This window comes from Vulpes vulpes, chromosome 2 (assembly GCF_048418805.1).
Source record: "Vulpes vulpes isolate BD-2025 chromosome 2, VulVul3, whole genome shotgun sequence".
NCBI lineage: Eukaryota > Metazoa > Chordata > Mammalia > Carnivora > Canidae > Vulpes > Vulpes vulpes.
Window position 1 is genome coordinate 75,185,158 of NC_132781.1, and position 27,429 is coordinate 75,212,586.

Consider the following 27,429-nt stretch of genomic DNA (forward strand, 5'->3'; position numbering starts at 1 on the left):
GAACCCCGCTTTCTCTCCCGCTCGCTGGGCAGTGAGCGCCCCCAAAGGAACTCTACTGTCCCATGTGCCTGCTTTCTAACTGCTGGCTTGAATACCGGGTTTCAAAACACCACACAGCTGTGGTCAGTGCCCCCCACCCCAAACTTGTAGAGCCTGAGGGCTTCATCTGGCTGCACACCCACCTGGGAGCTAACTTGATAAGCACCTGTACCGCCTGCCTTTCTAACCCGCTCCCAAACCTCTCCCCCAAAACCCGGTGCAACTGGTGTGGCCTTATGTGGCCCCTCAACTAAACTCCTTGAACTGGGATCCTTGTTCTCAGGATCAGCTTCTGGGGACCCTAAAACTACAGCAGATAGTCATAGTGGGTCATCATGAACCTAGTGGACCTTGACCAGTGAATTCATAATGTTGCAACAGAAGAGGAAAAATCAGAGTGCAATCTGCACTCGTTTCGATTTGGGACTGTATACCGGGTCCCAAAACTCTATCTCACAGTGGGACAAAGGCAAGAATATTTAAGGAAACTCTCTCCAAAGACTTTTCATCGTTTTACAATTGTCTTGTCAACATATAACCTTTCAAACGAAAGTGCCACTTTTCCAGAAAATCTGAGGCCAAAAAAAGCAGGGCTGCTAGGTTTTCTGGTCAGGAGGGTGCTTGGTTTTTAACTCCCTGAATACATTTTGCGATTGCATAATTTCCAAAAAAAAAGTTTACAGGAATCCTAGTAAGACCGATGAGAGTGACATCCATATACTGCCGGTGGCATGGTGGACCGCACACTTTGAGTTAGCAATCCTAGAAATCCTTGGATTTATGCTAAGAAGAAAGAACTCTAAAGAACTAAAAGGTGACATGCAGAACGATGCACATGGCAGTGTTGTATGCTGGATAAAAATGGAAAGAATTTAAATGTCTGCATAGGAAGGACTTGAAGGGCAGGCTCTCAGAAAAAGAGGCTTTAAGGGTCAGTTGGCAGCGCACTTTACAGAAAGACGGAGGAAGAAACGCCAGTGGTTTAGATTAAAAATCTCAGGGGGGATCCCTGGGTGGCGCAGCGGTTTGGCGCCTGCCTTTGGCCCAGGGCGCGATCCTGGAGACCCGGGATCGAATCCCACGTCGGGCTCCCGGTGCATGGAGCCTGCTTCTCCCTCTGCCTGTGTCTCTGCCTCTCTCTCTCTCTCTCTCTCTGTGACTATCATAAATAAATAAAAAAAAAAAATTAAAAATCTCATGGGATTAATGGTGACAATTGCTGCAGGTGCCTCCAGTGGGCACATGTAGCTGCGCCCCGTTCTCTTGATTGGGAGCCAGCACAATCCAGAATGCACCTAAGGCAGTGAGACGGCTCCCTCATGTTTGTACTCACGCTTAAGACTTGATTTGGGGGCAGCCCGGGGGACTCAGCGGCTTAGCGCCGCCGCCTGGGGTGTGATCCTGGGGTCACAGGATCGAGTCCCGCGATGAGCTCCCCGCGTGGAGCCTGCTTCTCCCCCTGTGTCTCTCATGAATAAATAAATAAAATCTTTAAAAATAAAGCTTGACTTGGCATAAGAAAGCACAGGGTTGGCCATGATTTGTCCTCTTAGCCTGGCACCTAAGGCCACACGGAGCCTGTGGCCAATGGGGACACCAAACCCCATGCGGGGCCTTAAGCACCGATTGTTCTTAAGAGCTTCCCAGCCGCCGAGTCTTCAGTAGCCGGGGCCGAGCCCCTGGAGACTTCACTAGGTTATCAGCCTGGGGGGCCTCGGGCGGGGCGGAGGGCAGCGGAGGGCAGCGGAGGGGTGGTGAGGGCAGCGGAGGGCAGCAGGGGGCAGCAGGGGGCAGTGCGGGGCAGCGGGGCAGCGGGGGGCAGTGCGGGCAGCGGGGGGCAGCGGGGGACAGCGCGGGGCAGCGGAGGGCAGCAGGGGGCAGCGGAGGGCAGCAGGGGGCAGCAGGGGGCAGTGCGGGGCAGCGGGGGACAGCGCGGGGCAGCGGAGGGCAGCAGGGGGCAGCAGGGGGCAGTGCGGGGCAGCGGGGGGCAGCGGGGGGCAGTGCGGGCAGCGGGGGCAGTGCGGGGCAGCGGAGGGCAGCAGGGGGCAGCAGGGGGCAGTGCGGGGCAGCGGGGGGCAGCAGGGGGCAGTGCGGGCAGCGGGGGGGCAGCGCAGGCAGCGGGGGGCAGCGGAGGAGCAGCGCGGGGCAGCGGGGGGCAGCGCGGGCAGCGGGGGCGGGCGGCGGGGGCGCGGGGAGGCGAAGCGCCGGGAACCGCACTTGGGCCCCCTGCCCCGGACGCCCCGCCCCCCCGCCCCCCGCCCCCCCCGCGGCAGCGGCGGCCAGGCGGTCCCGGGAGGGGGACCGCCCCGGGGAGTGGTTCCCGCGGCCGGGCCGGGCGGGGCGCCGGGTTTAAGGCTCGGCCCGCGGGCCCCGACCCAGTCGCGCTCCCGCCCGCCGCCGCGCCCAGCCATGGAGCGGCCGCCGCTGCGCGCCCTGCTGCTCGGCGCCGCCGGGGTGCTGCTCCTGCTCCTGCCCCTCTCCTCTTCCTCCTCTTCGGACGCCTGCGGCCCCTGCGAGCCGGCCGCCTGCCCGGCCCTGCCCCCGCGGGGCTGCCCGCTGGGCGAGACCCGCGACGCGTGCGGCTGCTGCCCGGTGTGCGCGCGCGGCGAGGGCGAGCCGTGCGGGGGCGGCGGCGCCGGCAGGGGGCACTGCGCGCCGGGCCTGGAGTGCGTGAAGAGCCGCAAGAGGCGGAAGGGTAAAGCCGGGGCAGCCGCCGGCGGCGCGGCGGGGAGCGGCGTGTGCGTGTGCAAGAGCCGCTACCCGGTGTGCGGCAGCGACGGCGTCACCTACCCCAGCGGCTGCCAGCTGCGCGCCGCCAGCCTGCGCGCCGAGAGCCGCGGGGACAAGGCCGTCACCCAGGTCAGCAAGGGCACCTGCGAGCAAGGTGGGCACGCGCGCCGCCCCGCCCCGCCCCGCCCCGCCCCGGCTCCCCCTGGCGGAGCGCGCCCGCCGAGCCCCGACGGCCGCAGGGGCGGCGCCCCCCTCCTCTCCTCTCCTCTCTCTTTTTCCTTTTCCTCTTTTTTGCTGCTTTTATCTCGGAAGCCGGTTGCGCGCGCCAGGGGCGAGGATGCGGCGGGGCGAGCGCGCGCAGACCCCGGTGCCGCCCCCCGCCCGCGCTAAACGGCTGGCGCGGCCCCCGCTGCGGGAGACGCCGGCGCCGCCGCCTCTGGGGTCCTCCCGCCCGGGCTCGGGGCGGGGCGGGGCGGGGGGCGGCGAGCGCCGGGGTGAGGGTCCCGCGGAGTCGCTCGCCGCGCGCGTCGGGGTGGCCCGAGCGCCCCTTACAAGTCGGGTTTCGTTCACTTACTGCAAAGTCTGGCCCCTTATCTGTGGGCCAGGAGTACAAACTGCTGCAGGAAAGTTTTAACGGTGTCGCCTGTTTGGTGAACCTTCTGGCCGGTTTTGTTGTTCTTTCGTGTCCCCTTTTGGGGCCTTCATCGCCCAGGATGCGCTGCTCAGCAGGAATGCCTTTGAGGCGGCTTTATTCCGGGCAGGTCCAAACTTGCCATAAAAGAAAGGGGAAAATAAAATAAGAGTCTGGACTTGTAAGGAGGAGAAGGGAAGAAAAAAAAAAAAAAAACCTCAGAGATTTTTAACTCTGTCTGAAATAACATTTTCCATAGGCAGTGACTTCAGGGGAGAGTCAGAGCCAACCTTGGCAGCCCCTCTCTGGCCCCTGCCAGTGTAGAACAAGGGAAGGGAGGAGGCGGTTCTCCTGAAATGACAGGAGCAGTTGCCTCTTTAAAGCACAGCTCAGGCTTTCTCCACACTTTCCAGATGATTCTTTTTTTAGAGTTCTTCCCAGAACTCCGTGCTCTGATAGGTCCTATGTCACTGATTTCAGAGTTCACCCCCGAAAGCCTTGAATCGTGTAACTTACGGTTGACTGTTTATATTATGGTCACCTTAAGCCTAGAAAATCACCACCCAGAATAATTTTCAATACTTTTCCAACAGCAACAGTCATGTGTTCTTTTGGATCCCATTTATCAGTCCTACCCTGAAAAGAGAAGTGTGTGGGGTTTAAAAACTCGTTCCACGTACTGAGATTTTCTTAGAAACATTCCAAGGGGACTTTTTCCCCATAGTCTTCCCAAATCCCTGGTTATCAGAGCAGAAGGTTAGCTCGGTGATTGTTTAAGCATTGTTGCCGGTTCTGGCCGGTAGCTGGTTTTATCCCTTTTTCTCTCCTATGTGCATCCCTAAATGCACAGTGGGATTATAAAATCTTGAGACTGATAGTCCTGTAGAACAGGTCCTATCACCTCCATGTACACCCTGTTCCTTAGTTCCTTCCAGACTGCAAACCCCATGAAGATGCGGACCTGGTTTTTCTTTTTTTTTTGGGGGGGGGGGGGGCACAGAATGTTAAGAGAACTACCACCTAAAACTGAAAACCCTGACATAAATTAGCCTTTTCTTCCCAATCTAAATTTAGAGATATGGGGTCTAGGGCCTGGGACCATTTATGGGAGGAATGCCAGAGAAACCAGAAGAGAATGTGAAGCCAACCAGTGTACTTTTCTACAACAGAGACAAATGGGGCTAAAGCCATACGTGTTAATACATTTTTCCTGACGTGGATGTGTTCTGACAATTACAGAGGCAAGCCGGGCAGAGTGCCGTTTATTTCTGTGCCATTTGGTACTGGGGCTCTGCAAAGAATAGGAAATGCGTTTGCTAGCTTTCTCCAGCCATTTCCACCCCAAGAAGAAACTTGAGTTATGCTTCCTGGAGTATTTAGAGGAAGGGGGCATTGCTGTTCATCTCGTTAGCCAGCGTTTATTGAGCATCTAGCACACATCAGCACGGTGTTCTGTACAGCCAAGGATGCACCAACAGATCTGGTCGTGCTAATTAAAAGTATCCTAATTAATTAATTAAAATAAATAAAATAAATAAAAATAAAAGGATCCATACAGGTTGCAACTGCTCCTCCCTGAGTGGTTTCCTTAGAGCCCTGGAGACACTCCCAATCGTCCCCTTCTTTTCTGAGACCACCACTTAACCATATAGGAAAAGATCTTCCTCTGCTTGTTTCTGTACCTGTGATAAGAGGCAAAGCCATCTTCTTGAAGATATGTCCAGAAGGTAATGAGCTAATAATCTCAAACCTTGGAACTGCCATCACAAAGTTTGTGCCGTTAGATCTTACTGAGGTCCCTGATGTCATGAGTAACTGGAAGAGGGGATTTGACAGTTCAGTTTAATAAGGAGTTATTATAGACGTGCTGAGATCTATAATAAAATCACACAGTTGGAAGAGAATATGGTGCTCCTTCATTCCATTTCATGGTTAACACCTTTTTTTTTTTAATTTTTATTTATTTATGATAGTCACACACAGAGAGAGAGGCAGAGACACAGGCAGAGGGAGAAGCAGGCTCCATGCACTGGGAGCCCGACGTGGGACTCGATCCCGGGTCTCCAGGATCGCACCCTGGGCCAAAGGCAGGCGCTAAACCGCTGTGCCACCCAGGGTTCCCGGTTAACACCTTTTGTTTGTGGTCTTTTAAATCTGAGCTTCTTGGCAATTCCATTTTCAGTGGTCTTGGGTTTCTGTTTAGTGCTTTTAGGACCAAGTTCAAACTACCTGGCAGGGCATACGAGGCTCTTTACCATAACTGTATTATTTTGGCTTCTTCTCTCCAACCCCCTTATGGTCCAGCCACTGTAAGCGCTGCTGTTTGCTATTATTTGCAATAATAATGCAAAGGGTGCAAACACCCTCACTATCTCTCCACCCTTTGAACACCAGGCCTTCCAGAACTGGCCCATGTCCCTTTCTCCATGAAGCTCCTTAACACCCCCGTCCTTCTCCACCCACCCTCTATCCCCATAATGATGTCCTTCTCCTCCTTTGGTTCTCTGTAGGCATCCAGCCATTTTTCAACAGTATTTATTGCAGACATACTGTGTATATGTAAGCAAGAGGCGTTCTAGCAGAAATAGTAAGACACTGAGCTCTAGAGCCAGACTCCTGGGTGTGAATCTCAACCCTGTCACTTATCCTTAGGCGAGTCGCTTGATCTCTTGGGACCGGGTTTCCTCGCCTGTAATAAAACGATTCTAACCAGACCTATCTCAGAGTTGCTGTTAAGATTCATTATAAGGGAAAGGAGGGGAACTGGGTGGGGAAAAATTAGGGAGACAAACCATGAGAGACTCCTAAGTCTGGGAAACAAAGGGTTGCAGAAGGGGGGGATGGGGTAACTGGGTGATGGGCACTAAGGAGGACACTTGATGGGATGAGCACTGGGCATTATACTGTATGTTAGCAAACTGAATTTAGACTTAAAAAATTTTTTTTAAAAAATTCAGTGTTGTGGAGGTTATCCATAGCAAGTACTCAATAAATGTTCATTGTCATTGTGGAACTCGAAAGTAAGCTCCATGAGGAAAGGGCATTTTTGCTCCTGATCTATGCCTACATCAAGTGTGTTTTAAACATACGTTGAATGAGTGTATGGATTTGCCAGGCATTCTTCTAGTCTCAGGGCGAGCAGCCTTAAAATAAACAAGATCCCTCTCTCACGGCTTTTACTCTAAGCTTTAGACAGAAACAAATCTTTTCATTTGATAGCATGTCCTGTGAAGAATGCACCACAGGAAAATGGGATGGAGGCTAGGGGTGGATGAGCAGTGTTAAGTGGGGTGGGCCACGCCATGAGGAGGATCCATGTGGGGATTTCAGCAAAGGGACCAGAATTCCTGAGGGAAACAAGCTCTGCTAGTTAGTATAGCATTCCCCATGGTCTCCAAAGGGCTCTTTGAATGTCTGTCTCCCCCCTCCACCCCCACTAGGAGCATCCTAAAAGAAGACGGACTCCACCTTATAATAAGTATTTATAAATACAGTGGCTGGCAGATAATTGGACACTTTGTAAATATTTGTTGATTAAACAAAAGAATCCATGTAAGAAAGAGCCTTCCCATTTGGAAATGCAGGGTATGGACTCTCCTGCCTGCCTGTTCTCTTTTCTCCTTGTATATTGTGCCTTCCTCAAGTCCAGGCCAGCGAATACATCTGACTGTTGACTCCTCTTCCCTTCCCGGGCTATCCTGAACTCTAACATTAGGTAATCACGTTCCCCACCCCGCAAATCCCAACATTTCTCCGTCCCCACTGTGGTAAGGATTAGGTTCAGAGCTGCAGAAACTGTTCTGCAAATGGAAAAAGCTTCAGTAAAAGATTTTGGTTTTCAGAAACTCATTTTGTTTGATGGATTTTAAACATTCACTCTTTGAGAAGCTCATTTTAATGCTGATAGGCCATCATTTAAATGTCCATGTCCTATTACCAGCCGCCAATGAGTTATGAACTTGCGATACCGTGATTTATGATGAACGTATGTGTGATCATCCTCCCTGTTTCTGCACCGAAGCTCCTAAAGTCCTTGGAATCTCTAAAGTGTGGGAGTGATCAGGGCAGTTTTTGTTATGTTAATGAGTGACTTTGGGACCAAGGAGGGTGCTGGCTGCCTGCCAGTGGAACCAACCACTTGATTATTGGGTGGGAACTTTCAGACCCACCCACCCACCCCCATCTCCTGGGAGGACATAGGGGCTGGAGATTGAGTTCAATCACCAATGATTGTCATTGAATCAATAATACACAGTGATGAAGCCTCCACAAATACCCAGAAGGGGCGGGTTCAGAGAGCTTCTGGATTGGTGGACACGTGGAGATGCTGGGAGAGTGGCCCTCCTGGACAGGGCATGGAAGCTCTATACCCCTTCCCCCATACGTTGCCCTACACATCTCTTCTGTCTGGCTCTTCCTGAGTTGTATTGTTGTATAATAAACCAAGTTCCGTGAGCCACACTTGCAAATTAATTGAACCCAAGGAGGGAGTGGTTGGAACCACCAATCTATAAGCAACCAGAAGCGCAGGTGGCAAACTGGACTTGCAATAGGTGTCTGAAGTCCTGTGGGACTGAGCTGTGGGATCTTATGCTATCTCCAGGTAGATAGTGTCAGAAAAGGATTTTAGGTCACCCTGCTGGTGTCAAAGAATTGGCACTGGTGTCAGAATTGTAGAACTTTATCAAAAGTTGAAACAGGGATTCCAAAATTATTAATGGTCTGGTTTATCTGCAGGGATGGGGGGAATGGAAGCCCGTGCAATACTTTGTTAAACTAACACAGTTCTACCATAAGATGGTCCCAGAGCCCAGAGGAGAGGGATCCTTCACCCAGATTTGTAGGAAAAGAGCCAGGAAAGAATTCCTGGGAAAATAAGGTCCTGAGACAAGAATGTACAGGAATTGGCTGCAGAAGAGCTGGCATGGGAGTTGGGATGGACTTAGAAGGGAGATGAGAAGGGTATCAGCCGTGGAAGGACTAGCACGTGGTTCCATGGGGCTGCCTTGCAGAGAGAGAGCGAACTGTCCAGTTCGCTGGCAGCTGGACCGTTGGCAGAGTCCAGTGATGGAGAAGTTTAGATGCATCAAAGTTTAGAGGTGATCCCAAGAGTAATGGGACCTATTGAGTGCTGCTGTTGGATTTATGTTTTTTAAAAATCTGTATTGGTAGGGGCACCTGGGTGGCTCAGTGGGTTAAGTGTCGACCTTTAGTTCAGATCATGATCCCGGAGTCCTAGGTTCAGGATCAAGCCCTGCATTGGGCTCCCTGCTCAGTGGGGAGTCTGCTTCCCCCTCTGCCCCTCACCCCACTTGCTTGCTCTCTCTTTCTCTCTGTCTCAAATAAATATATAAAAATCTTTTTTAAAAAAATCTGTGTTGACCACCATTAGAATGGACTGGAAAGGGGCAAGACTTGCAGTCAGACTCCCATTAGGAAGCTGTTAAAGTAATCCCAACAGGAGATGCCTAGACTTCTTCACAAGACCTTAATAAGTTTCTCAGATCTTAGAAGCATTGTCAGATCTGGGTTCCTAACCTACCATGACAAGCTGTGTGTTCCTTGGGATAGAAGAGCCCATTGTGCCTCGCTTTACAAAGTGCCCTCACGTCACTAGCTCATTAGCCAGCCCTGCTCCTGAATTACAGCCCCTTGCTCATTTCTGGAAGCTCTTCCTTTCTCTCCACAATCCCCATTCCTCTCTCTCCTTTCAAATCAGAAACCGAAAAAGTCACATCCCCCCAAAAAAGTCTACCCCAGCCCAATAGAAATACTTTAAATATTTTTTCTGGCCTCCTTTGTCCTTCTTGAGCACAGAAACCTGAGGGCCTTGGTTCCTTCTTATTTTATCTAGTTTTGATCACCACATTTCAGGAAAGATTTGAAAACCTGAAGAAGCTTTAGAAAAGCTAATAGGCAGCCTTGGAAAAGGGTCTAAACGACTTAAGATTCTTTTCTAGGAAAGGAATCCAAAGAACAAGTTAATGTTTCTTCATGTTTGGGGAATGAGTTATTATTAAATGGAAGGTGCCAGACCCGTTCTACAATTCCTCAGGAGATGGAATTAAACAGCCTGGAATTAAGTAGCCATGAGGCACATTTAGATTACCCAGTAGGAAGAGCTTGCTCCTATAAAAACAAACAAACAAACAAACAAAAAAAAAAACACTGCTCCTGTTGGGAGGCCAGAGAATTCTGTTTGAAAGATTCTCTCATGGAGAGCTGAGAGAACTCAAGTGAGGAAGGGAAGCATGTGGAAGAGGCTGTTACAAGTTTTAAAATCTTTGATCCTTGGTGTGCCTGGGTGGCTCAGTGAGTTAAGCACCCACCTTCGGCTCAGGTACATGATCCTGGGGTCCTGGGATCAGGATCAAGCTCCGCATCAGGCTCCTTGCTCAGCGGGGAGTCTACTTCTCCCTCTGCCTCTTATCCTACTCATGATTCTCTCTCTGTCTCTCTCTCTCTCTCTTTCTCTCTCTCTCAAATAAAGTTCTTTTAAAAAATTAAAATCTTTGATATTCTAGAGCTATGAGATAGAATGATTGAGCTAAGCAGGCATCTATTGACACCACTAAATATGATTTCCATCCTTCCCCTAGAGCCTGCCCTCTGGGTTTACTGCACACTTGCCTTCTACGAGAAGCTGCCTTATAAGGCTCTCTTTCAGTAGTTTAGTGACAAAACTCTCTTGGACGGAGCCCAAGGCCAGCCAGCCTGCCTTCATTCTAAATCCCTCCCCACAGTGGATAAGATTATGGAGCTTCCTTTACCTCGAGCTACCCCACAAATGATCTCACCTCATCTGTGTTTTTAATTGTAAGACAGCCTCTTGTTTTTAGCAGCTATTAAAAAGGAACCCTGAATTGTCAAAAGAACTTTTAAGCCAGGGAACATATGAATGTAACCTTTTTTTTTCTGGGTTTTTTTTTTTTTTTTTTTTTTTTTGTAATTTAGATCCAGGAGTGGCACTGTTAGAAAGATTTGAGATGGGAGAAGGCTTGTGACTGTATAAACAATTGTCAGCTTATTTTTAGGCAATTCTGAAGATTTCCCGGTGAGACCTTTTACTCTTCAGGAAGGTGGGTGGGAGGGACTAGAAAGGTCTAAGGAAAGCTTTCCCAAGGCTCTTCTGGGTGGGTTTTTCAGGTGGATAAGACCCACCACCCCACTAGCCCACAAAGCCTACAAAAGAGAGTGAAGAGCTCTAAAGCCAGGGTTGATCTTGGGTGGGGGAGCAGGGAAGGATTTTTCTCTTTTTTACTTCAAATTGATATAAATAGTTCATGGTGAATTGAGTTCAAATAGTTGAACTCTTTTTTTTTTTTTTTTTTTTTTAAGATTTTATTTATTCATGAGACACACAGAGAAGAGGGGCAGAGACACAGGCAGAGGGAGAAGCGAGACTCGATCCCTGGACCCTGGGATCATGACCTGAGCCACTGAGCCATCCAGGTGCCCCTGAAAAAGTTGGATTCTATCTCAAGTTGGCTTAATGGCAGAATGATCTGGAGCCTTTGAACAAGCTTATTTATTGAATTGACATTACCCTTCTACAAAGGAGGGCTGGGTGCGGTTGACAAGGAACAGCTGGAGCAGGGGGTCGCCCCACCTAGTGCCTCCACCCAGAGAGGTCACCAGAAAGAGGAGCCAGCTGTGGACCGGGCCGCACCCAGAAGCAGGCTGAGGTGGCACAGAAGTTCTGTGTCTGAAAAGGAAGAATGGTTCAGACCTGGTGAGACAGACCTAGTAACCCAGTGTTGACAGAGCCGTGTTCATACGGTTGTGGCTTTACTCACTTACAGTAGGAGGGCCAAGGACAAGCCGGCACGTTCCAAGTAGAGTTTCCTGTGAAAAAGCAGCACCCTCAAAACTTCGAAATGACACATTTAATTAATTGCGAAGGTCAAATTAAAGAACAGATATGAAATAGCTGTGAAGTGTGCAGCACCAAACAGATGTCAAGAGTCCTTGACTAGACTAAACTCCTTTGGGGCGAGAACTCTCCTTGGGGCCTTGTAGGTGGTGAGTCACTGATGTTTGTCGGTAACTCACAGTTAACTGGGGGCTTCTGTGGATGTCTGCTTCTTTGCCACTCACAGCAGCCTTGGAAGGTAAGGGGAGTCCTCCAGTTTCCAGATAAGGCCCTGAAGGTCAGCCATCACACAGCCAGGAAACCGCATTTCTGGTGTGTAAATCTAGGTGTTTTATAGGCTTGCTGTTCAGAGTGTGGCACGTAGACCTATAGCATCAGCTCTCTGCACTTCTGTAAACCTAGAGAGTTATTTCAAAATGAACAGTTTAAAACAAGAGTCAAGGGGCACGTGGGTGGCTCAGTCAGTTGGGCATCTGACTTCAGCTCAGGTCATGATGCCAGGGTCCTGGGTTCAAGCCGCACATTGGGCTCCCTGCTTGGGGAGGGGAGTCTGTTTCTCCCTCTAACCCTCAACCTGTTCGTGTTCTCACTGTCTCTCTCCTTCTCTCTCTGTCTCTGTCTCTACCTCTCTCTCACTGTCTCTCTTCTCGCTGTCTCTCTCTCTTACTGTCTCATAATTCTTTAAAAAAAGACTTTAATGAGTTTATCTTGCTTATATTTTTCTCTTTGATGAATTGAGGGGGGTATATGATACATCCCTGTGTAAATAGCTCTAAAAGAGTTCTTTCAATGAGCATAAAATAGAAACTCTTTATGATAACAAAGTTGACGTCTTAGTTTATTGGCTCTTTGTGGTAAGGTGATGTACCTTATAATAAATGTCCTATTACATTCAATGAAAGATGGTATTTCTTACAGGAGTGCATCCGAGGGGCCCCCTCATGGATACCTGAGCTCAGTCTTGCTTCTCCTTCCAGGTCCAAACTGGGGAGTCTCCTCAGTTGCAGCCCAGAGGCTTTGGAGGGCCAGGGTGCTGGGAGCAGCTGGCCTGCATCTTTTCCCGAACAGGACCTCTTGGAGCATAACGGTTGTGCGTGGTGTTTGATCACTTGCCAGGCCTCTGGGTAACTCCGAGTGGACTGGAGGAGGAAAATCACTAAGCTAACTGTCAACACGCTCGAGTGTTCGCTTTCACCTGAAGTCTTAGCTCTGAGCCCTGCCTGGGCCCTGCCCCCCAGCACCACTCTGGCCTCCGTTTTCCCGCCTGGGATAATATTTACTCCACACCTAAGCTGTGATTCATCCTAGGCCTACTCTCTTTAGGGATCGAAGCATAGTTTTGTCAGTCAGGTGATGACTTGCCAAAGAAGGCGAGCCCTTGTAGGGGCTTGAGGACTCCAGCATAATCCATTTTGACTTTCTGAGAGGAAAAAAGAGCGCACTTTAATATTCTGACAGGCAGAAATGCTGCTGACTTCAATCACTCCCTTCTTTCATGCTGTTTTTCTTGAAGGAGGGACGTCTCTGCCTTCTCGGAGGCTTGTCTTTTCCCTGAGTGAGAAAGGCTCAAAGACATTTCATTTACATCACGACAGATGAACCGGCCAGCGGTCAAGTGGTTGAATCAGGAAAGCTTTAGATCTAACATCTGTTCTGCTCAATTCTGGCCTGACCCCAAGCGAGGGAGAAAATTTTATCAAGGAATAGATCTACTGGAACATTCAGAAGGTTTTGAAAGAGACCACACAGAAGCGAGGCTTTAGGAATTTGTCTGGGAAGCCCAAGCCTGCAGGATGCAAAGCCCGCTCCTTCTCCCTGGGAGCTTTCAGAACTTCGTGCTCCGGGAACAGAAACCCGAAAGTGAACTTCAGTAGCAGCTGCAGCAATTCCCCTGCAGCCCCGGCTTCCGAACGACCCCCCCTTGGGGAGGCTGTGCCGCCTCTGACCCAGAATGAAATGCTGAGGCAGCAGGCGGCTCCCAGTTAGAGGAGGCCAGGGGACGGGCTGCTTGTTAGAGACGCCCAGCCCTGCTGGGGAGCGCAGGCCGGCCCAGAGCAAGACGCTGCTCGAGTTTGGACAGGCCAGAGCTTTGGAGCCGGAGGCCCTTGAGAGCAGGAGGGAGAAGCTGATGCAGCTTGGCCCTTTCTGCACCACCAAGCCTTTGGTTCACTAGGAGAGAGCTGCCAGGGCTGGGGCAGGCCCGTTGGGACCCAGCTGTGATATGGGGCAGCGAGCCTCCCTCACTCCTGCCTCCTCGGAGGCCTCTTGCTTTTTGCTCACTCTGCCTGGCCTGGCCTTGCCTGCTGCCCTTTTCTCCTGCCCAAGCACGAAGAAGGATGGTTTTCTCTCCCCAGCCCTCACCCTTCGTGAGTTCCAGAGCTCGGCCAGCAACTTTATAAATGATGAACTCTGCTCAGTCCACTCCCCCAACTCCACCCCCAGACGCATGAGCTGCACCTGGCATTCCCCCGTAGAGCGTGAATAAGCAAGAAGCAAGAATAATGCCACGTCTCAAGGCCCCTGTTAACCAGGAGATGGTTGTCCTTCTTTTCTTGATGAAGTTTTCTTGGGATGAAGTTTTTTCAGATGCTTTAGGATCCCGACTTATCCTATGCATCAGCCCAAACCCAGTGGCCTCCCCCAGGGTCTAGCCTAGGAGGTAGGGGAGACAGCCATAACCCCCTTGTGACCGTGGGCTTGATAGGTCTCCAAGGCTCACCCCCAGCCGGACCCTACCAATTGTCTTCAGTTCTTAAGACTTCTGGGTCACCCAGCAGCCAAAATGATACATGTGACAAAATACAGTGGAATGGTTAAGGATGTGAACTTTGGAGTCAGACCCCGTGAGCCAAATGCCCCTTTGCCACTTAACTACTTGTGGGACCCTAACCTCCTTGATTCGTAGGTTTTTTTATTGCAAAGCAGGTATAATACTAATGTCTGCCACTTAGGGAACATGATTGAGCTAATACATGAAAAGCATTGGTATCCGGCACATAGAAAAGTCTCATTAAATGCTGTTTCATTTCCGCTTTTATTGTTACTAGCATTATAAACCCTTATACAAGTTAGTTTCTAAGTGACTTGACTGTGGCATGTTGATGTCTTTTTTTTGTCTTTCTAAGAGGGAGAGGAGGAGGGGCAGAGAAAGAGAGAATCTTAAGCAGGCTCCACATCCAGCTCAGAGCCCAATACGGGGCTCGATCTCACAACCCTGAGTTCATGACCTGAGCTGAGATCAAGAGTTGGACACAGCCAACTGAGCTACTACCCAAGTGCCCCTGACAAGTCGATGTCTTACTTTGAACAATCCAAATGTAATACTGCCTTATGTATCTCCCAAGTTAGATCTGAAACCTGTGTTTAGATCCATGCAAACAAAATGGCAGGATGACTTTGTGATCAACAAATTCCTGAAAACTCATCTACCTCTTGTTCTTGCTCTTCAAGTATTTTAGGACAGGGAGTTCTCCATCTCCAAGAGATCCCAGAGCCAAATGCAGACAGTCAAATGGGAGCCGCCCAGGATGCTGGCCAGAGGGTTCACTTTGCTTTACAGCATGGAATATTTCCATCTTCTGTGTCACGCACTTTTTCTTTCTAATAGCACCTTTCAGGTATAGAGAATATTTTAGAATCAAAGGACACTCAAATTAGTTTTTTTTTTTTTAAGATTTTATTAATTTGAGAGCATGGATGGAGAGAAGGAGAAGCAGACTCCTTATTGAGCAGGGAGCCTGATGCAGAGCTTGATCCCAGGACCCCGAGATCATGACCTGAGTGGAAGTCATCCACTTAACAGACTGAGCCACCCAGGCACCCAAAGGACACTCAAATTAAGTAATTATTGGTCTGTTTCTTCCTTGTATATATAGGAAATGTTTTGGGGTTATGTTGGTTGGTTCATTTAAAAACAAACAAATCAGAGAGACTGGCTCCAAAGAGAAACATAAACCCAAATCAGAGATTGGCCAAGAGTATGATTAGTATTGGCTACATGTTGGGTATTATGCTTGACCGCTGAAGACTTATTGGTGGAAATAATAAAACCCTTTGCTTGCAATTCATGTATGTCCTTTTTGGCTTTCACCTGTAGCCTCAGCTTAGTAAGAACTCATTTTAAAAATCAAAACACTTGGGACCCCTAGGTGGCTCAGTGGTTGAGCTCCTGCCTCTGGCTCAGGTGGTGTTCCCCGGGGTCCTGGGATCAAGTCCTGCATCAGGCTCCCCACAGGAAGCCTACTTCTCCCTCTCCCTCTGCCTCTCTCTCTCTCTCTCTCTCTGGCTCTTTCATTATAAATAAAAATCAAAAGATTTTTTTTAAACATTTAGCTATAAACAGACATATTTAGACTCAAGAAGGTATCCATGTAGGTGGGTTCTTTGCAACTACTCAAAGAATGATGCCGTCAACCTCCCAGCAGAGGGTGGAGAGCAGAAGAGAGGAGGGTATGGAGAGGAAATTTAGGAAGCTAGGTAACTTTTCAGATCCACCAGCGTCAGCAGTTTTGAGTGAAATAGAACACTGGACCCACCAACTCTTGGCACACACTGTGTGCTCCGACACATTCTAAAGCGATGGTTCTTGACCTTGGCTGGATGTCACAATCACCTGGGGAGTTTTATAAAATTCTGATGCCTGAGTTCTGCAAAATTCTGATGTAATTGGCTTACTTGTGAGCTGGGCATCAGGATTTTTAAAAACTCCTAGGTGATTTAATGTCCAGGCCAGGTTCAGAACCATTGTTCTAAAAGGACTTCAGGTGACTTTGGGGGTGCATCTTTTCCCTCGGTTAATCACGATAATGATGGACTAATTTTTGCTCCATTTATCTGCATATAATGTTTCGCAGCAGGACAATTTTTCAGAATATCTAGTTTACCTTGGGAAGCGGAAGCCCTCGAAAACATGAGCACTCAGTACAGTGCAAGCGGCATGGTAGTTTGGCCGCTGCTTATCTCCTTGGCTATTTCAGTGCAGTTATATGAGTCAGAATGGAAATATTTCTACATCTATTGGTATTTGTTGGTATTAATAAGAGTTGGAGTGCCACAGTACTTTAAGTACTAACCTGAAGCCATACGACTCAATCTTTCAGTCCTGTCCCTAGAATATAAGTTCCATGAGCCTAGTGCTTTTTATCTGTTTTGTTCAGTTTTTAATCCCCAGTGTCTAGACAGTCCTAAGGATAAGATAGTAGGTATTCAATACACACTTGTTGAGTAAATTAATGAATAATTAAGAGTGGATTAGAATGTGCCCTACGGGAAAGGGGAACCTTCACACAGGTGGACGCCAACCCCTCTCCCCATCCCTCCCATTCAGGATCTCCAATGGGGAGAGAGGATGGTCCAACCTAGAGGGGAATCTTTTGTCCCTTGGCTGAGTGTCCCAGTTGTCATCTTCTCACATTGCCCTTTATACTTACATCCTGCCGTCACAAAAACTCTGAGACTAAGAGTAAATGTTCAGTTCGATTATATCATCTCCCTCAGTCACCTCCCAGGCAGTGGCTCTGTGACCTTAGGAAAGTTACTTAACCTCTCTGAGCATCAGTTTTCTCATCTGTAAAATGAAGATACTACCTACCTCACAAGCTGGTTGTGAGAGTTACGTGAGTGAATGTATTTTAACTGTCTAGAACAGTGTTTGACCCACAATTGGCCCTTAATAAAGGTTACTTCTAGTCTGTTTTCACCTTCGGTGAAACGGCAACAGAGGAAGGCACAAATTCAGTTCGTTCCCATTATTTGTGGTACTGCAAACACTGAATTAGTGAGTACTGAACCCTTGCTCTTAGGGGCAACAAACTTAAGTTCCTGATCACATTTTCATTAATTGGTACATGTGCATTTGTTTTATGTGTATTTCTGCTTAAAGACACTTTATTTCATACGTATTGTTGATTTATTCGCATTGAACTCAGGCCAACAACCTGTAACTCCTGCCAGAGTGAAGCATTTCTAACACACATTTTCTCTGTAAGACAGGTAGCCTTTTCTTGCTGGAACACTAGACAGCACTTCAGCACTACGCTTGGGGACCATTTTAAACAGTGAAATCACCAACAGGAAACAAAAAAATGCAAAAAAAAAAATGGGAATAATAGACTGTGAAGGGGATTCTTGTTTACAGTGTGAGAGCTGAAATGAGCAGTTTGGCCTTGTTTGACCTCAGCTGGGGCCTCAATTTTTTTTTTACACTCTGCACAAGAAATTTTTTTTGTACCCTGTACAAGAATCATTTGATTTGAGGGTTAATACGGAATCCATGAATAATAAGGATCAACTGTCGGAAATAGATCAGTGACAAGCATTAGGAACTGTCAGGATTTCTGAGGACAGTCCACGTTATGGGTTGTGCTAGACTGTCCCGGTGACAAGCCTCTGTTTTCTCCCTGCAACTCGTCTGCAAGCAGGACTCCCACTCCACGGATGTTAGAAGTGTAAGTTTTTTATAGGGACAGCAGGAGGCACCTCCCATTTCTTCTCCAGCCTTCCCAGCAGCCAGAATCTCCTGCGTGGCTCTTCCCTCACACAGAGCCAGGCTTGTAGGCACCCTTCTTCACCTTGCTCAAAACCAGCTCTCTCCTCTCTGTCTGGATTTACACTCAGCAATTAGGCTCTATCCTGGCTTCTCTGGGTTCACCCCATCCCTGAGCTCAGGAAACGAAGGTTACCTGGATCATCAGAGAATTATGATTCCCTTGGAATCATGTCAAGTACCTTTTTGAAATGCTGTGCTGGGTGCCATAATAAGGACATCTGCAGTGATGAGAAAGTTAACGCCCCTTCCCTAAGGAGCCTACAAACCTGTGGTCTGTCTGATGGTTTGTGAAGTACAGGAAGGCAGATTAATATGAAAGAGGCCCGTGTAAGTCAGGTCAATAAAAATGCGTAGGAACAAAGAACATCCACATGACCGAGCCCTCAGCTCTTTATTTTGAATAATTAGAAGCATATATTTTTCCATGCAGTTTCCACTGAAAGGGAAAAAATGAACAAAGGTACCTTCACGTTTGTAGCCTACGAATACATTATAATTTAATTATTGACTTCATGAGCTGATAAATAATGTAACCATGGCTCGATGTATAGTATATAAATGACTTAGTTATTACTTTGCCCAAAGTGACATTCTGGAGTGGAGACAAATGCATTTTATTTCTTTTTTTTTTTTTTTTTTTTTTTGCTCGGGATTAAGCTAAGGATAGACTGTTGATCCAAAAGAATCTCAAAGATTGTGTTTACCCTGGTAAACACTGAGAAGAAAAAAAATACAATAAGTTCACTTTTGTTCCACCTAGTTCCCTGACAAAAAGCAAAATTATAAATAGGTACGAATGACCTACTGAAATCATGAGGTTACTATTTTGCACTTAGTGATGCATTGTCAGATGGTTAGCTTTTTGGACAAACTACAGTGGGTTTTAAATTCTAGACGTTACTTATCCTTGTTAATTAATTTCAGCTGGCATGCAGTTTATGTGTGTTCTGGGAATGTGAGCTCATTTAATTTTGTTTTCAATTAAGATCATTTTTGTTACTGAAGAAAAACCCAAACATTATGGAGGCTTGTAGAATTCATTGAAATCGGAGACTGTCATTGTTGGTTTTTTTATAGTACCCATTTCATATTTTATTATATTCTAGCAGTTTTCTAGGCATATATCATATAATTAAATAGTGTTCTTCATATATTTTTATCTTATTTTCATTTATAGTACTCTCTGTGGACTCAAAATGTCTTATAAATATTATTTATAATGCTACATGATTATTTGAATGGATCCTACTTTACCCCAGTTAGCCTCTGTCATGAATAACCTTGAAATTCACATCTTTGGACATAAAGGCCTTCTTCTGCATTATGTTTTTAGAATAGACTCCACCTTGGAATGACTGATTCAAAGGTTTGAACATTTACCAAAAAAATTTTAATATATGTTGACATTGGTAATTCCATTTTAAAAATTAGCCTCTTCTAAATTAGACATATTTTCCCCAAAGAACAAAAGGCCAAAAAACAAAGCATTCTGTTATGCAGTCGAAATTACTTTGGGGGAGTGCCTGGATGGCTCAGTGGTTGAGCGTCTGTCTGCCTTTGGCACAGGTTGTGATTTTGGGGTCCCACAGGGAGCCTGCTTCTCCCTTAGCCTGTGTCTCTGCCTCTCTCTTTCTATGTCTCTCATGAATAAATACATTTTAGAAAAAGAAAAAAATTACTTTGGAATTATCTTCAGACTTGAATTATACTGTGACTGTCCCTCTCCAATGGCATAGAAACCAATGAGAGTAGTACCTTCACCCCTGTCCCTGTCTATGAAATGTGTAGTGACTGACCAACATCCAGATCCAGTTTGCTTCCAGGCTTACCAGGCATTGGGAGTAGAGAGTTAGAGATCAGTTAAAACTCCTCCATCAGGAGTTTGCTGTAATGCCTTTCTTTTGTTAGAGTCCAGTTTGGTCAGTCATACCTTTCAAAATAATAGGGAGCTGGAGAGAATATGCCTTTGTTCATCATTGAATTGGGATTCATTAAAAGCATGTGTATCTCTGTGAGAGTAGCTTGAAAATGTCTGTTGTAACAGCAGCCACCTCTATGAGATCTCAATGGTCAACACTTTGTGAACTTGGGAGGTTTTGTCTTTAGTGTTCTTTCACAGAAGAAAAATAATAGCCTTTACAGCTCTATTTGGCCATGGTCAAACACGCTATTGATTCTCAGCATCTCGTTAAACACGAGTTCCATGCATGATCATGAGCCCAGGGCTTGACCACCTGTTTCATCTTGCTTTTGTGAGATGTACTGCTACTCTCCAGCTCTCAGGGTCAACCGATGGCCTGTTCCACTTACTAAAACTGGAAAAGAATGTGTTTACAACGTTTTACTGCACGTGTCCTTGCAGCTCTCCTTGAGTCCTTAGAGATTGGCAAAGCCTCATTTCCTTTTCCTCAAATCCTTAATCTCTAGCAATTCAGCGACAATAGTCCTCTGTGAGGCGGTTGTTCCTGCGAATACAGTAGTAACCAAAGAATGCTGAGAGGATAGATTTATAAGATGGAGAAGCTGCAGGTGATTATTCCAGCAGAATTTTTCCCATTATTTTACCAGGAGTTAGGAATAGTAACAATACCCTAAGTCAACAGGATAGTACAAGTTATAAGAATTTTTACATATGCACATATGTATCTCACCTTCTAATCCTCACAGGATCCCTGTGGTGTTAAGTGTTATCCCTGCATTATAAATTAGACAACCAAGGTTCAGCATGTGTGAGTGCCCTAGCAGAGCTCTGATGAACGGGAATCCCTTGAAGCTGGAGCGAGGGTTTTCCGCAGGCAGATGTGTACCTGGGCACACACCTTTGAAGCCACAGGAAACTAAAATTGAGTCTCAGAACCAGTTAAACCTAAGAGATGCTTCATTCTAGTCCCTAATCTGTGGATTCCAGTTTCTATTCCTAAATTGAAATTTCCTGTATTTTTATGCTATATTTCCACAACTTCCAGTTACTCTGATTATTACCAGTGTGTGGAAATGCATGTGTTTGTGCTGTGCTTGTTTTGTTAAGCCATGTATGTCTTGTTGAAGAAAGATCTCCAGAAAGTCTAAAGCTGTTGTTTTAGTAAATTCAAATAATGTAAAGTCGAGGTGTTGGCAGTGGCAGTTGCCTAGTTTAGCATGATAAAATTATCCCCTAAGTGCCCATGATTAACTTGGTTAATTACAAGTAGCCCAACTCCCAGTTGTGCACACTGCCTGGATTGTTGGTTTTGCTCAATAAGCAGTGTGTCATTCAGTATCCTGGGGAAAATTCCAAATAAGTTTAAAAAGGTAATCAGGTAAATCACTGCTTTCACACGTATTTTCTAAAACTCATCACTAAAAAGTAGAACTTGGGGCGCTTGGGTGGCTCAGTCCGTTAAGTGTCTGACTCTTGATTTCGGCTCAGGTGGTGATCTCAGGGTCACGGGATCAAGCTCTGTGCTCAGTGGGGGGCTCTGTGCTCAGTGGGGAGTCTGCTTCTCTCCCTCTGCCCCTCTTCCCCTCTACCCCATGTGTACACACTCATTCTCTCTCTCAAATGAATTTTTTAATTGTTTTTATTTTTTTTTAAGATTTCATTTATTTGAGAGAGAGAGAGACCAAAAGCCGGGACAGGGGAAGAGAGCAAGAGAGCAAGCTCCATGTGGGGCTCAATGCTAGAGCTCCAGGATTGGGACCTGAGCAGAAGGCAGGTGCCTAACTGAACCACCCAGGCACCCCTACATAAAATTTTTTTTTAATTTTAATAAATAAAAAGCAGAAGAACTTTTGAAGAACAGATAAGTTTTCAGTCAATTCGAATAAAACTGAGTCCTGGGAGATTTATCATGGGTCTGTGTGTCTGTGATCTCTACGGAATGAGAATGTGACCTGAAGCCCTTGAAACCAACAGGCTGTATCCTAACAACTGAAAGGCCTAACTTTGAACACTGCCAAAGAAAGCAGGAAATAGATTCCTCATGGAAATATGACAGCGCAGACCCAAGAAGTTCTTAGGCAGAGAAGTGAAGGGATATTTCCCAACAGTATTCTGAATTAGCCGTGTAATGTAGTTTGTATGCAGCTTGTATTATTCTTTAGTTTGTAAATACTGTCGGGTTATGGAAGTCTGTGCCTGATGAGAAGGTGCCATTCTGTACCGGTTCCTTCAACCTGTACGGGGTGGTTGGATTTGGGGAAGGGGAAGAGAAGAACCATCCCCAAAAGAAGGCAGCAGCTAGTCTATCAGTAAGGAACATGTTCAGCTGCAAGTAACAGAAAACCTGGCTACAGTGGCTCACCCAGTTCGGGGTCTGCACCGCAAGGAGTCCAGGTGTAGACAGCTGCTGGTATGGATTTAACTGCTCAGTGATGCCACTGAGGACCCAGGTCCTTTCTGCTCTTTCATCCTTTGCCTTGTGTTGGCTTCTGTCTTCGCGCTAATCGTTTCAAGGGGGCTGCTGTGCCTCTGGTCATTGAGTCGGTGGTTAGTAGGAACAGGGACAGTGCCAGTTGTATATCCCGTTTTATCAGGTGAGCAAATTTTTCCAGAAGCTCTTCTCTCAGCAAATGTCTGCCTAATCTCATTGGCCAAAAATGGGTCAGTTGGCTACACTACAGCAAGAGAAACTGAGAAGAGGGAGGTAGAGATCAGGGCAGAGTCAGGCCTACCCTCTCTGCCAGAGCTGGGCAGCAGTTTCTCTTTGCAGAACTATCAAGGCAAATTCAGAGGATGACTGCAAGTTTAGTGGTTTGGAGTCCACAGATGCCATCAGACTTCACTAAACAGCAACCAGTCACTTTTGAAAACCAGATGATAGGGCACCTGGGTGGCTCAGTGGTTGAGCATCTGCCTTTGGCTCAGGTCGTGATCCTGAGGTCCTGGGATCGAGTCCTGCATCAGGCTCCCCTCTGGATGCCTGCTTCTCCCTCTGCTTGTGTCTCTGCCTCTCTCTATGGGTCTCTCATGAATAAGTAAATAAAATCTTAAAAAAGAAAAGAAAAGAAAAAAAAGCCAGATGATAAAATAGATTATGTCTGGGGGAAAAAATGAGACCAGCTTTATAGCAAAATATGTCATTAAATTCAGTGTGAAGAGGTTCTATGGAAAATGTACCAAAGATCTTCACGGAGGCCATTATGAAAGAAATGACACTTCACTCCTTAATGGTTTCCTTTATAGAAGGGATAGGTAACAGGTTTGAGGATTCCTGCCTAATTTGCTTTTATGATGTGGAAAGGGATACTTTGAAGGTAAACAACAAGGTTTTTAAAATTGCTTTTATGCAGATATGTACTGTGAAAATGCTTAGTAAACAAACTTTATGCAGTTTATGAAAAATCAAGCTTCAACTCATCCTCAGGTGTCTTGGTATGATGAATTCCTAATTGTTATGTTTTTATGCTTATTTAAACCATACGTATTGCAGAGGGGTTTGTTTAGGAGAGCGTGGGGTTCAAATTCCTACTCCTATAGTTACTATATGCATGATTTGGGGGCACCTGGGTGGCTCAGTTGGTTAAGCATCTGCCTTCAGCTTGGGTCATGATCTCAGGGTGCTGGGATCGAGCCCCACATTAGGCTCCCTGCTCAGCAGGGAGTCTGCTTCTCCCTCTCCCTCTGTTCTTCACCTGCCCCCTCTCTCCTTGCTCATGTTCCCTCTCTCTCTCTCATATAAATAAAAATCTTAAAAGTAAATAAAAAGATTTAAAAAAATAAGGGCATGATTTGGCCAAGTTACTTGACGAAACTGAGGTTCGGAGAAGCTGTCTGTAAAGTGGGAACAGTACTGCCCGCCTAGCAGGGCTGGTGAGAGGAGGTGCCGGGCTCACAGTAGGATTCACAGTCTGGTTGCTGCCCTCAGCATTAGTGGTACTGTGATGCTTCTGGAACAGCCCCAAAATGTCATACCTTGGTACTTTTATCCTTGTTCTTTCCTCTTTTTCTTTTTCTAGAGTTGTGGTGATTGAAGATAGAGGCAGAAACTCAGTGGTAGGAGTGGTTTTAGGGATTGCAGGGAGAAAATTAGGATTATTCTTGCCCAAACTAGTCCAGAACCTCTCTGTTTTTATATATGTATAATATATACCCTGCCTTCTTCTGACATGGGGTGTGAATAGTTTGTGTCCCCACGCTCTTGGGTGTAACAATGGTGTTGTAAAACACATTAAGCTTAGAAGAGAGTCCAGACTATACATTGAGTGGATGCGTTGTATGGGCAGGTTGCTTAGTCTCCTGGACCGCTCCATCCCTTCACCTGTAAAGTGGAGCTAGCAGGGCTTGTATTAAAAGGATAGGGTTGGAGCTCGTGGGTGGCACAGTTGGTCAAGCGTCCAGTTCTTAGTTTCTGCTCAGGTCGTGATCTCAGTGTTGTGAGATCGAGCCCACCTGGCGCTGCACGCTGAGTGTGGAGTTTGCTTGAGGTTCTCTCTCCCTCTCCCCTCCCCAGTTCTCCCTCCCTCTCTCTCTCTCTCTCTCTCTCTATCTCTATCTCTATCTCTATCTATCTCTCTCTCTGATAAATCTTTAAACAAACAAAAATAAAGAGGTAGGATTGTGGGAAGAAATAAGCGAGGTAACGTGTTTGAAAGCCCTTTGTAATGGTAAAGCATGGTACAAACGGAAGATTTTATTCCTTTTGGTTTCACCAATTGTTACAGCAACAGCTCTCAAATATGCCCACCAGGTTAACTATCTCATATACATCTGTGTCAAATGTTTACTTTCTAATGGGTTGCCCCATGTATGACCGGGCCACCTCCTTCCCTTCAAATCACCACCAGCAAGTGATGCCCAGGGACTGCTCACGTTATAGCGTCCGCCTGAACCAAGCATAATTAGTAAAGAAATCTGTCACAACAAATTCATACACAAGAAAATACAAAGTACTTTAAGGTCAGCATCAATCTGAGATCATCTGTTCCTCTCCTGCTCTTCATTAGTCGGGTAATCAAGAGTTGGCAGTGTTCTTTGCAGAAGCTCATGCTGCATATTGACCTGGGTAATGATGGCAACTTTTATGTTAACCATCAATCACTTTAATGAGTATAAGAATGCCTCCTATCAGCCTTCCAGAAGATGCAGGCATTAAGAGTAACTTGTTCACGGGTGAAATATGCGAGTGTCTTCTCTGGGTTGGGTGCTGTGTTGGTGCCGTGGGCATAGCACCGACTTCTGTCTCCAGGACTTATAGTTTGGTAATGGGGCTGTGGCAGCAGACTTCGTTGGTCCCCTGAATTCAACTTCCTCATAAAAACAGAGCCATACAAGGGTGGTTGCCAGGGGTTGGGGAAGGAAGGAATGGGAGTTGTTTAATGGGTAGTGAGTTTTATTTTTGAAAGATAAAAGTTCTGGAGGTTGGACCACAGCTTGGTTGTTACTTAACACTATTGAACTATACATTTAAAAATAGTGAAGGAGGTGCTAACCTTTATGGTAAATTTTAAATTTTTAATATTAAAATAAAGCCACTAGATCCCAAACCAAAACCCCATGGGTGATGTTTACCACACAGAGGTGACAAGCTGTCCCTTAGAATCCCAGAATAGGAGTGTGTTAAACCACCTACGTCACAAGGTCTGCATGATGTTGATAGCTTTGTGCAAGGAAGCAGAGGAAAGTCATGAGATGATGGACAGACCCGATTATAGGCAAATCCCAACGCAACCAGCTAGTACTCACTGGAAAGTGTGGTGTGTACCGAGTCCATTGGTGGTGAGTGCAAGGAACCCACAGAAGGATCTGAGGAGCTGGAGCAGCCTGGACCCCCAAGATAGGGTCCCTCACTAGGGAGAACTTCTAGAAGTAGGATCAAAATTGGGTGGGAAAGAGACAACAGAGATGAAGGAAAGAGGAGGCCAGGTAAAAGTGGGGAGGAATTTAGCTCCTTGTGATTGCAAGACAGCTCAGCAGCAACCACAGACAAAGAGGGTTGTGTCTTCTCCTGCATTCCACATTATTATTATTATTCTCAGAGAGAATTTTTCTAAGAAGTGCTCCAGTAGATTTACCCGTAGGTCTCATCAGCCAGAATTGGATCACACACACGCCCCCCGCCTGAACCAGTGACTTTGACTGTCAAGGGGAATGAGATACTGTGATTGGCTGACACCCAGTCATAATCCACCCTTGAGAATTAACCTTCTCTTGACACATGAGAGCCTGAAGACCCAAACGCAGTCTGGTTTGCCATTAAGGAAGATGGGGCCTGCCCGTTGGGTATATGATCAACAGTATTTGCAATAGTTTGCTGTCGTGCTCAATTATGTTGTGGCTCCTAGTCCTCAAATATTGTGATCACACTAAGTCTGTGGGAATTCTCCTGTTAACTACATTTGGTAGACATGTTATCATACATGTAAAATGAGTCTTCAAGGGTGACCTATGCAGTTGTGTGTGAGCCTCTTTTCAAAATATCCGTAATTCTCTTGAGTAAATTAGGTACATGCTCTACTGCTATAGTATTAATTTAAGTATTATTGACTAATATATCAAAATAATCTGTAAATTGTGGTGGAATATAAATGAATAAGGTATGATTTCTGTCTTTAAGGCTCTTAGACTATAATTAGTATAAAGATAATCATCATTTAAGCCTATGACATAATTTTATTGTCTAAGTCAAATGAGTCTCAAGAAGTACCTGGATCTCTTATCAAGCAGTTCACCTATGGAGTAACTCAGCACCAATTACAGAAAGTTAAAATTCTTCCAGTTAAAAAAAAGAAAAGAAAAGAAATTGCTGGGGAGGGCTATAGCAAGGAATTCACACAAAGCAAGTCACCATATATTTTTTTAAGATTTTATTTATTTATTCGTGAGAGACACAGAAAGAGAAAGGCAGACACAGGCAGAACGAGAAGCAGGCTCCACACAGGGAGCCTGATGTGGGACTCGATCCTGGTACCCCAGGATCACGCCCTGAGCCAAAGGCAGAGGCTTAACCGCTGAGCCACCCAGGCATCCCAAGTCACCATATTTTTAATACTAAGTGAAAATAGCACAAAATGGAGTTCTTGAGAAATTAGAAAAAGGTATTTTGGAATACCTCCTTCTGAAAGTTCAGGAGAAAACCAATTTTACATGAAAATAAGCACAGAAAAGGATTAAGGTTGATGCCATATTAGAAAGAAATCTCCTATAAGGACGGAAAAGAGAATAACATACCTGCAGATAATGAAACCATCCACAAAAGACATGTGCTCAAAACAGATAAAACTATAGCCTACTATTCAAAATGAGCGTAGAGACTGTTTTTAAAAATACAAGGTATGAAATAACAATAGAGATCAGACTTACAAACACTCAAAAATGAGGCAAATAGTTCTAATCAAATAAAAAACAATTATTTCAGATTAAGAGTCAAAATCAAACAAACCCAATAGCAAGCAAAAGCAATAAATAATTTCTTGAAAGAAATAGAAAGGATAAAGAAATAGAAAGGCAAAAGACATTATTATTATTATCATTATTATCATTTTCATTATTATTTATTATTTTGAGAGGGAGAGTCCAGGAGGCCTAGAGAGGGAGGAAAGAGAAAATCTTAAGCAGGTTTCCCCAGCACGGGGCTCAGTGTCACAACCCTGGGATCATGACCTGAGCTGAAATCAAGAGCAGGACACTTA

General features: G+C 46.3%; 1 protein-coding gene and 1 long non-coding RNA gene across 2 annotated transcripts in view; one reads left to right on the forward strand and one right to left on the reverse strand.

The window, feature by feature from the left end:
- LOC140597883 (uncharacterized) overlaps positions 1-10,024 on the reverse strand; it is a 31,228-nt gene extending 21,204 nt beyond the window's left edge. Inside the window, exons 1-2 of the long non-coding RNA XR_011999879.1 lie at positions 9,730-10,024; positions 3,344-3,537 (exon numbers count right to left, since the gene is read on the reverse strand). This is a non-coding gene — a long non-coding RNA (uncharacterized lncRNA). The remainder of the gene's footprint in view (positions 1-3,343; positions 3,538-9,729) is intronic.
- Positions 2,317-27,429, forward strand: part of IGFBP7 (insulin like growth factor binding protein 7) — a 68,392-nt gene continuing 43,279 nt past the window's right edge. Inside the window, exon 1 of the mRNA XM_072748916.1 lies at positions 2,317-2,923. Coding sequence (XP_072605017.1) covers positions 2,449-2,923 — 475 coding nt within the window. The 5' untranslated portion in view covers positions 2,317-2,448. The remainder of the gene's footprint in view (positions 2,924-27,429) is intronic.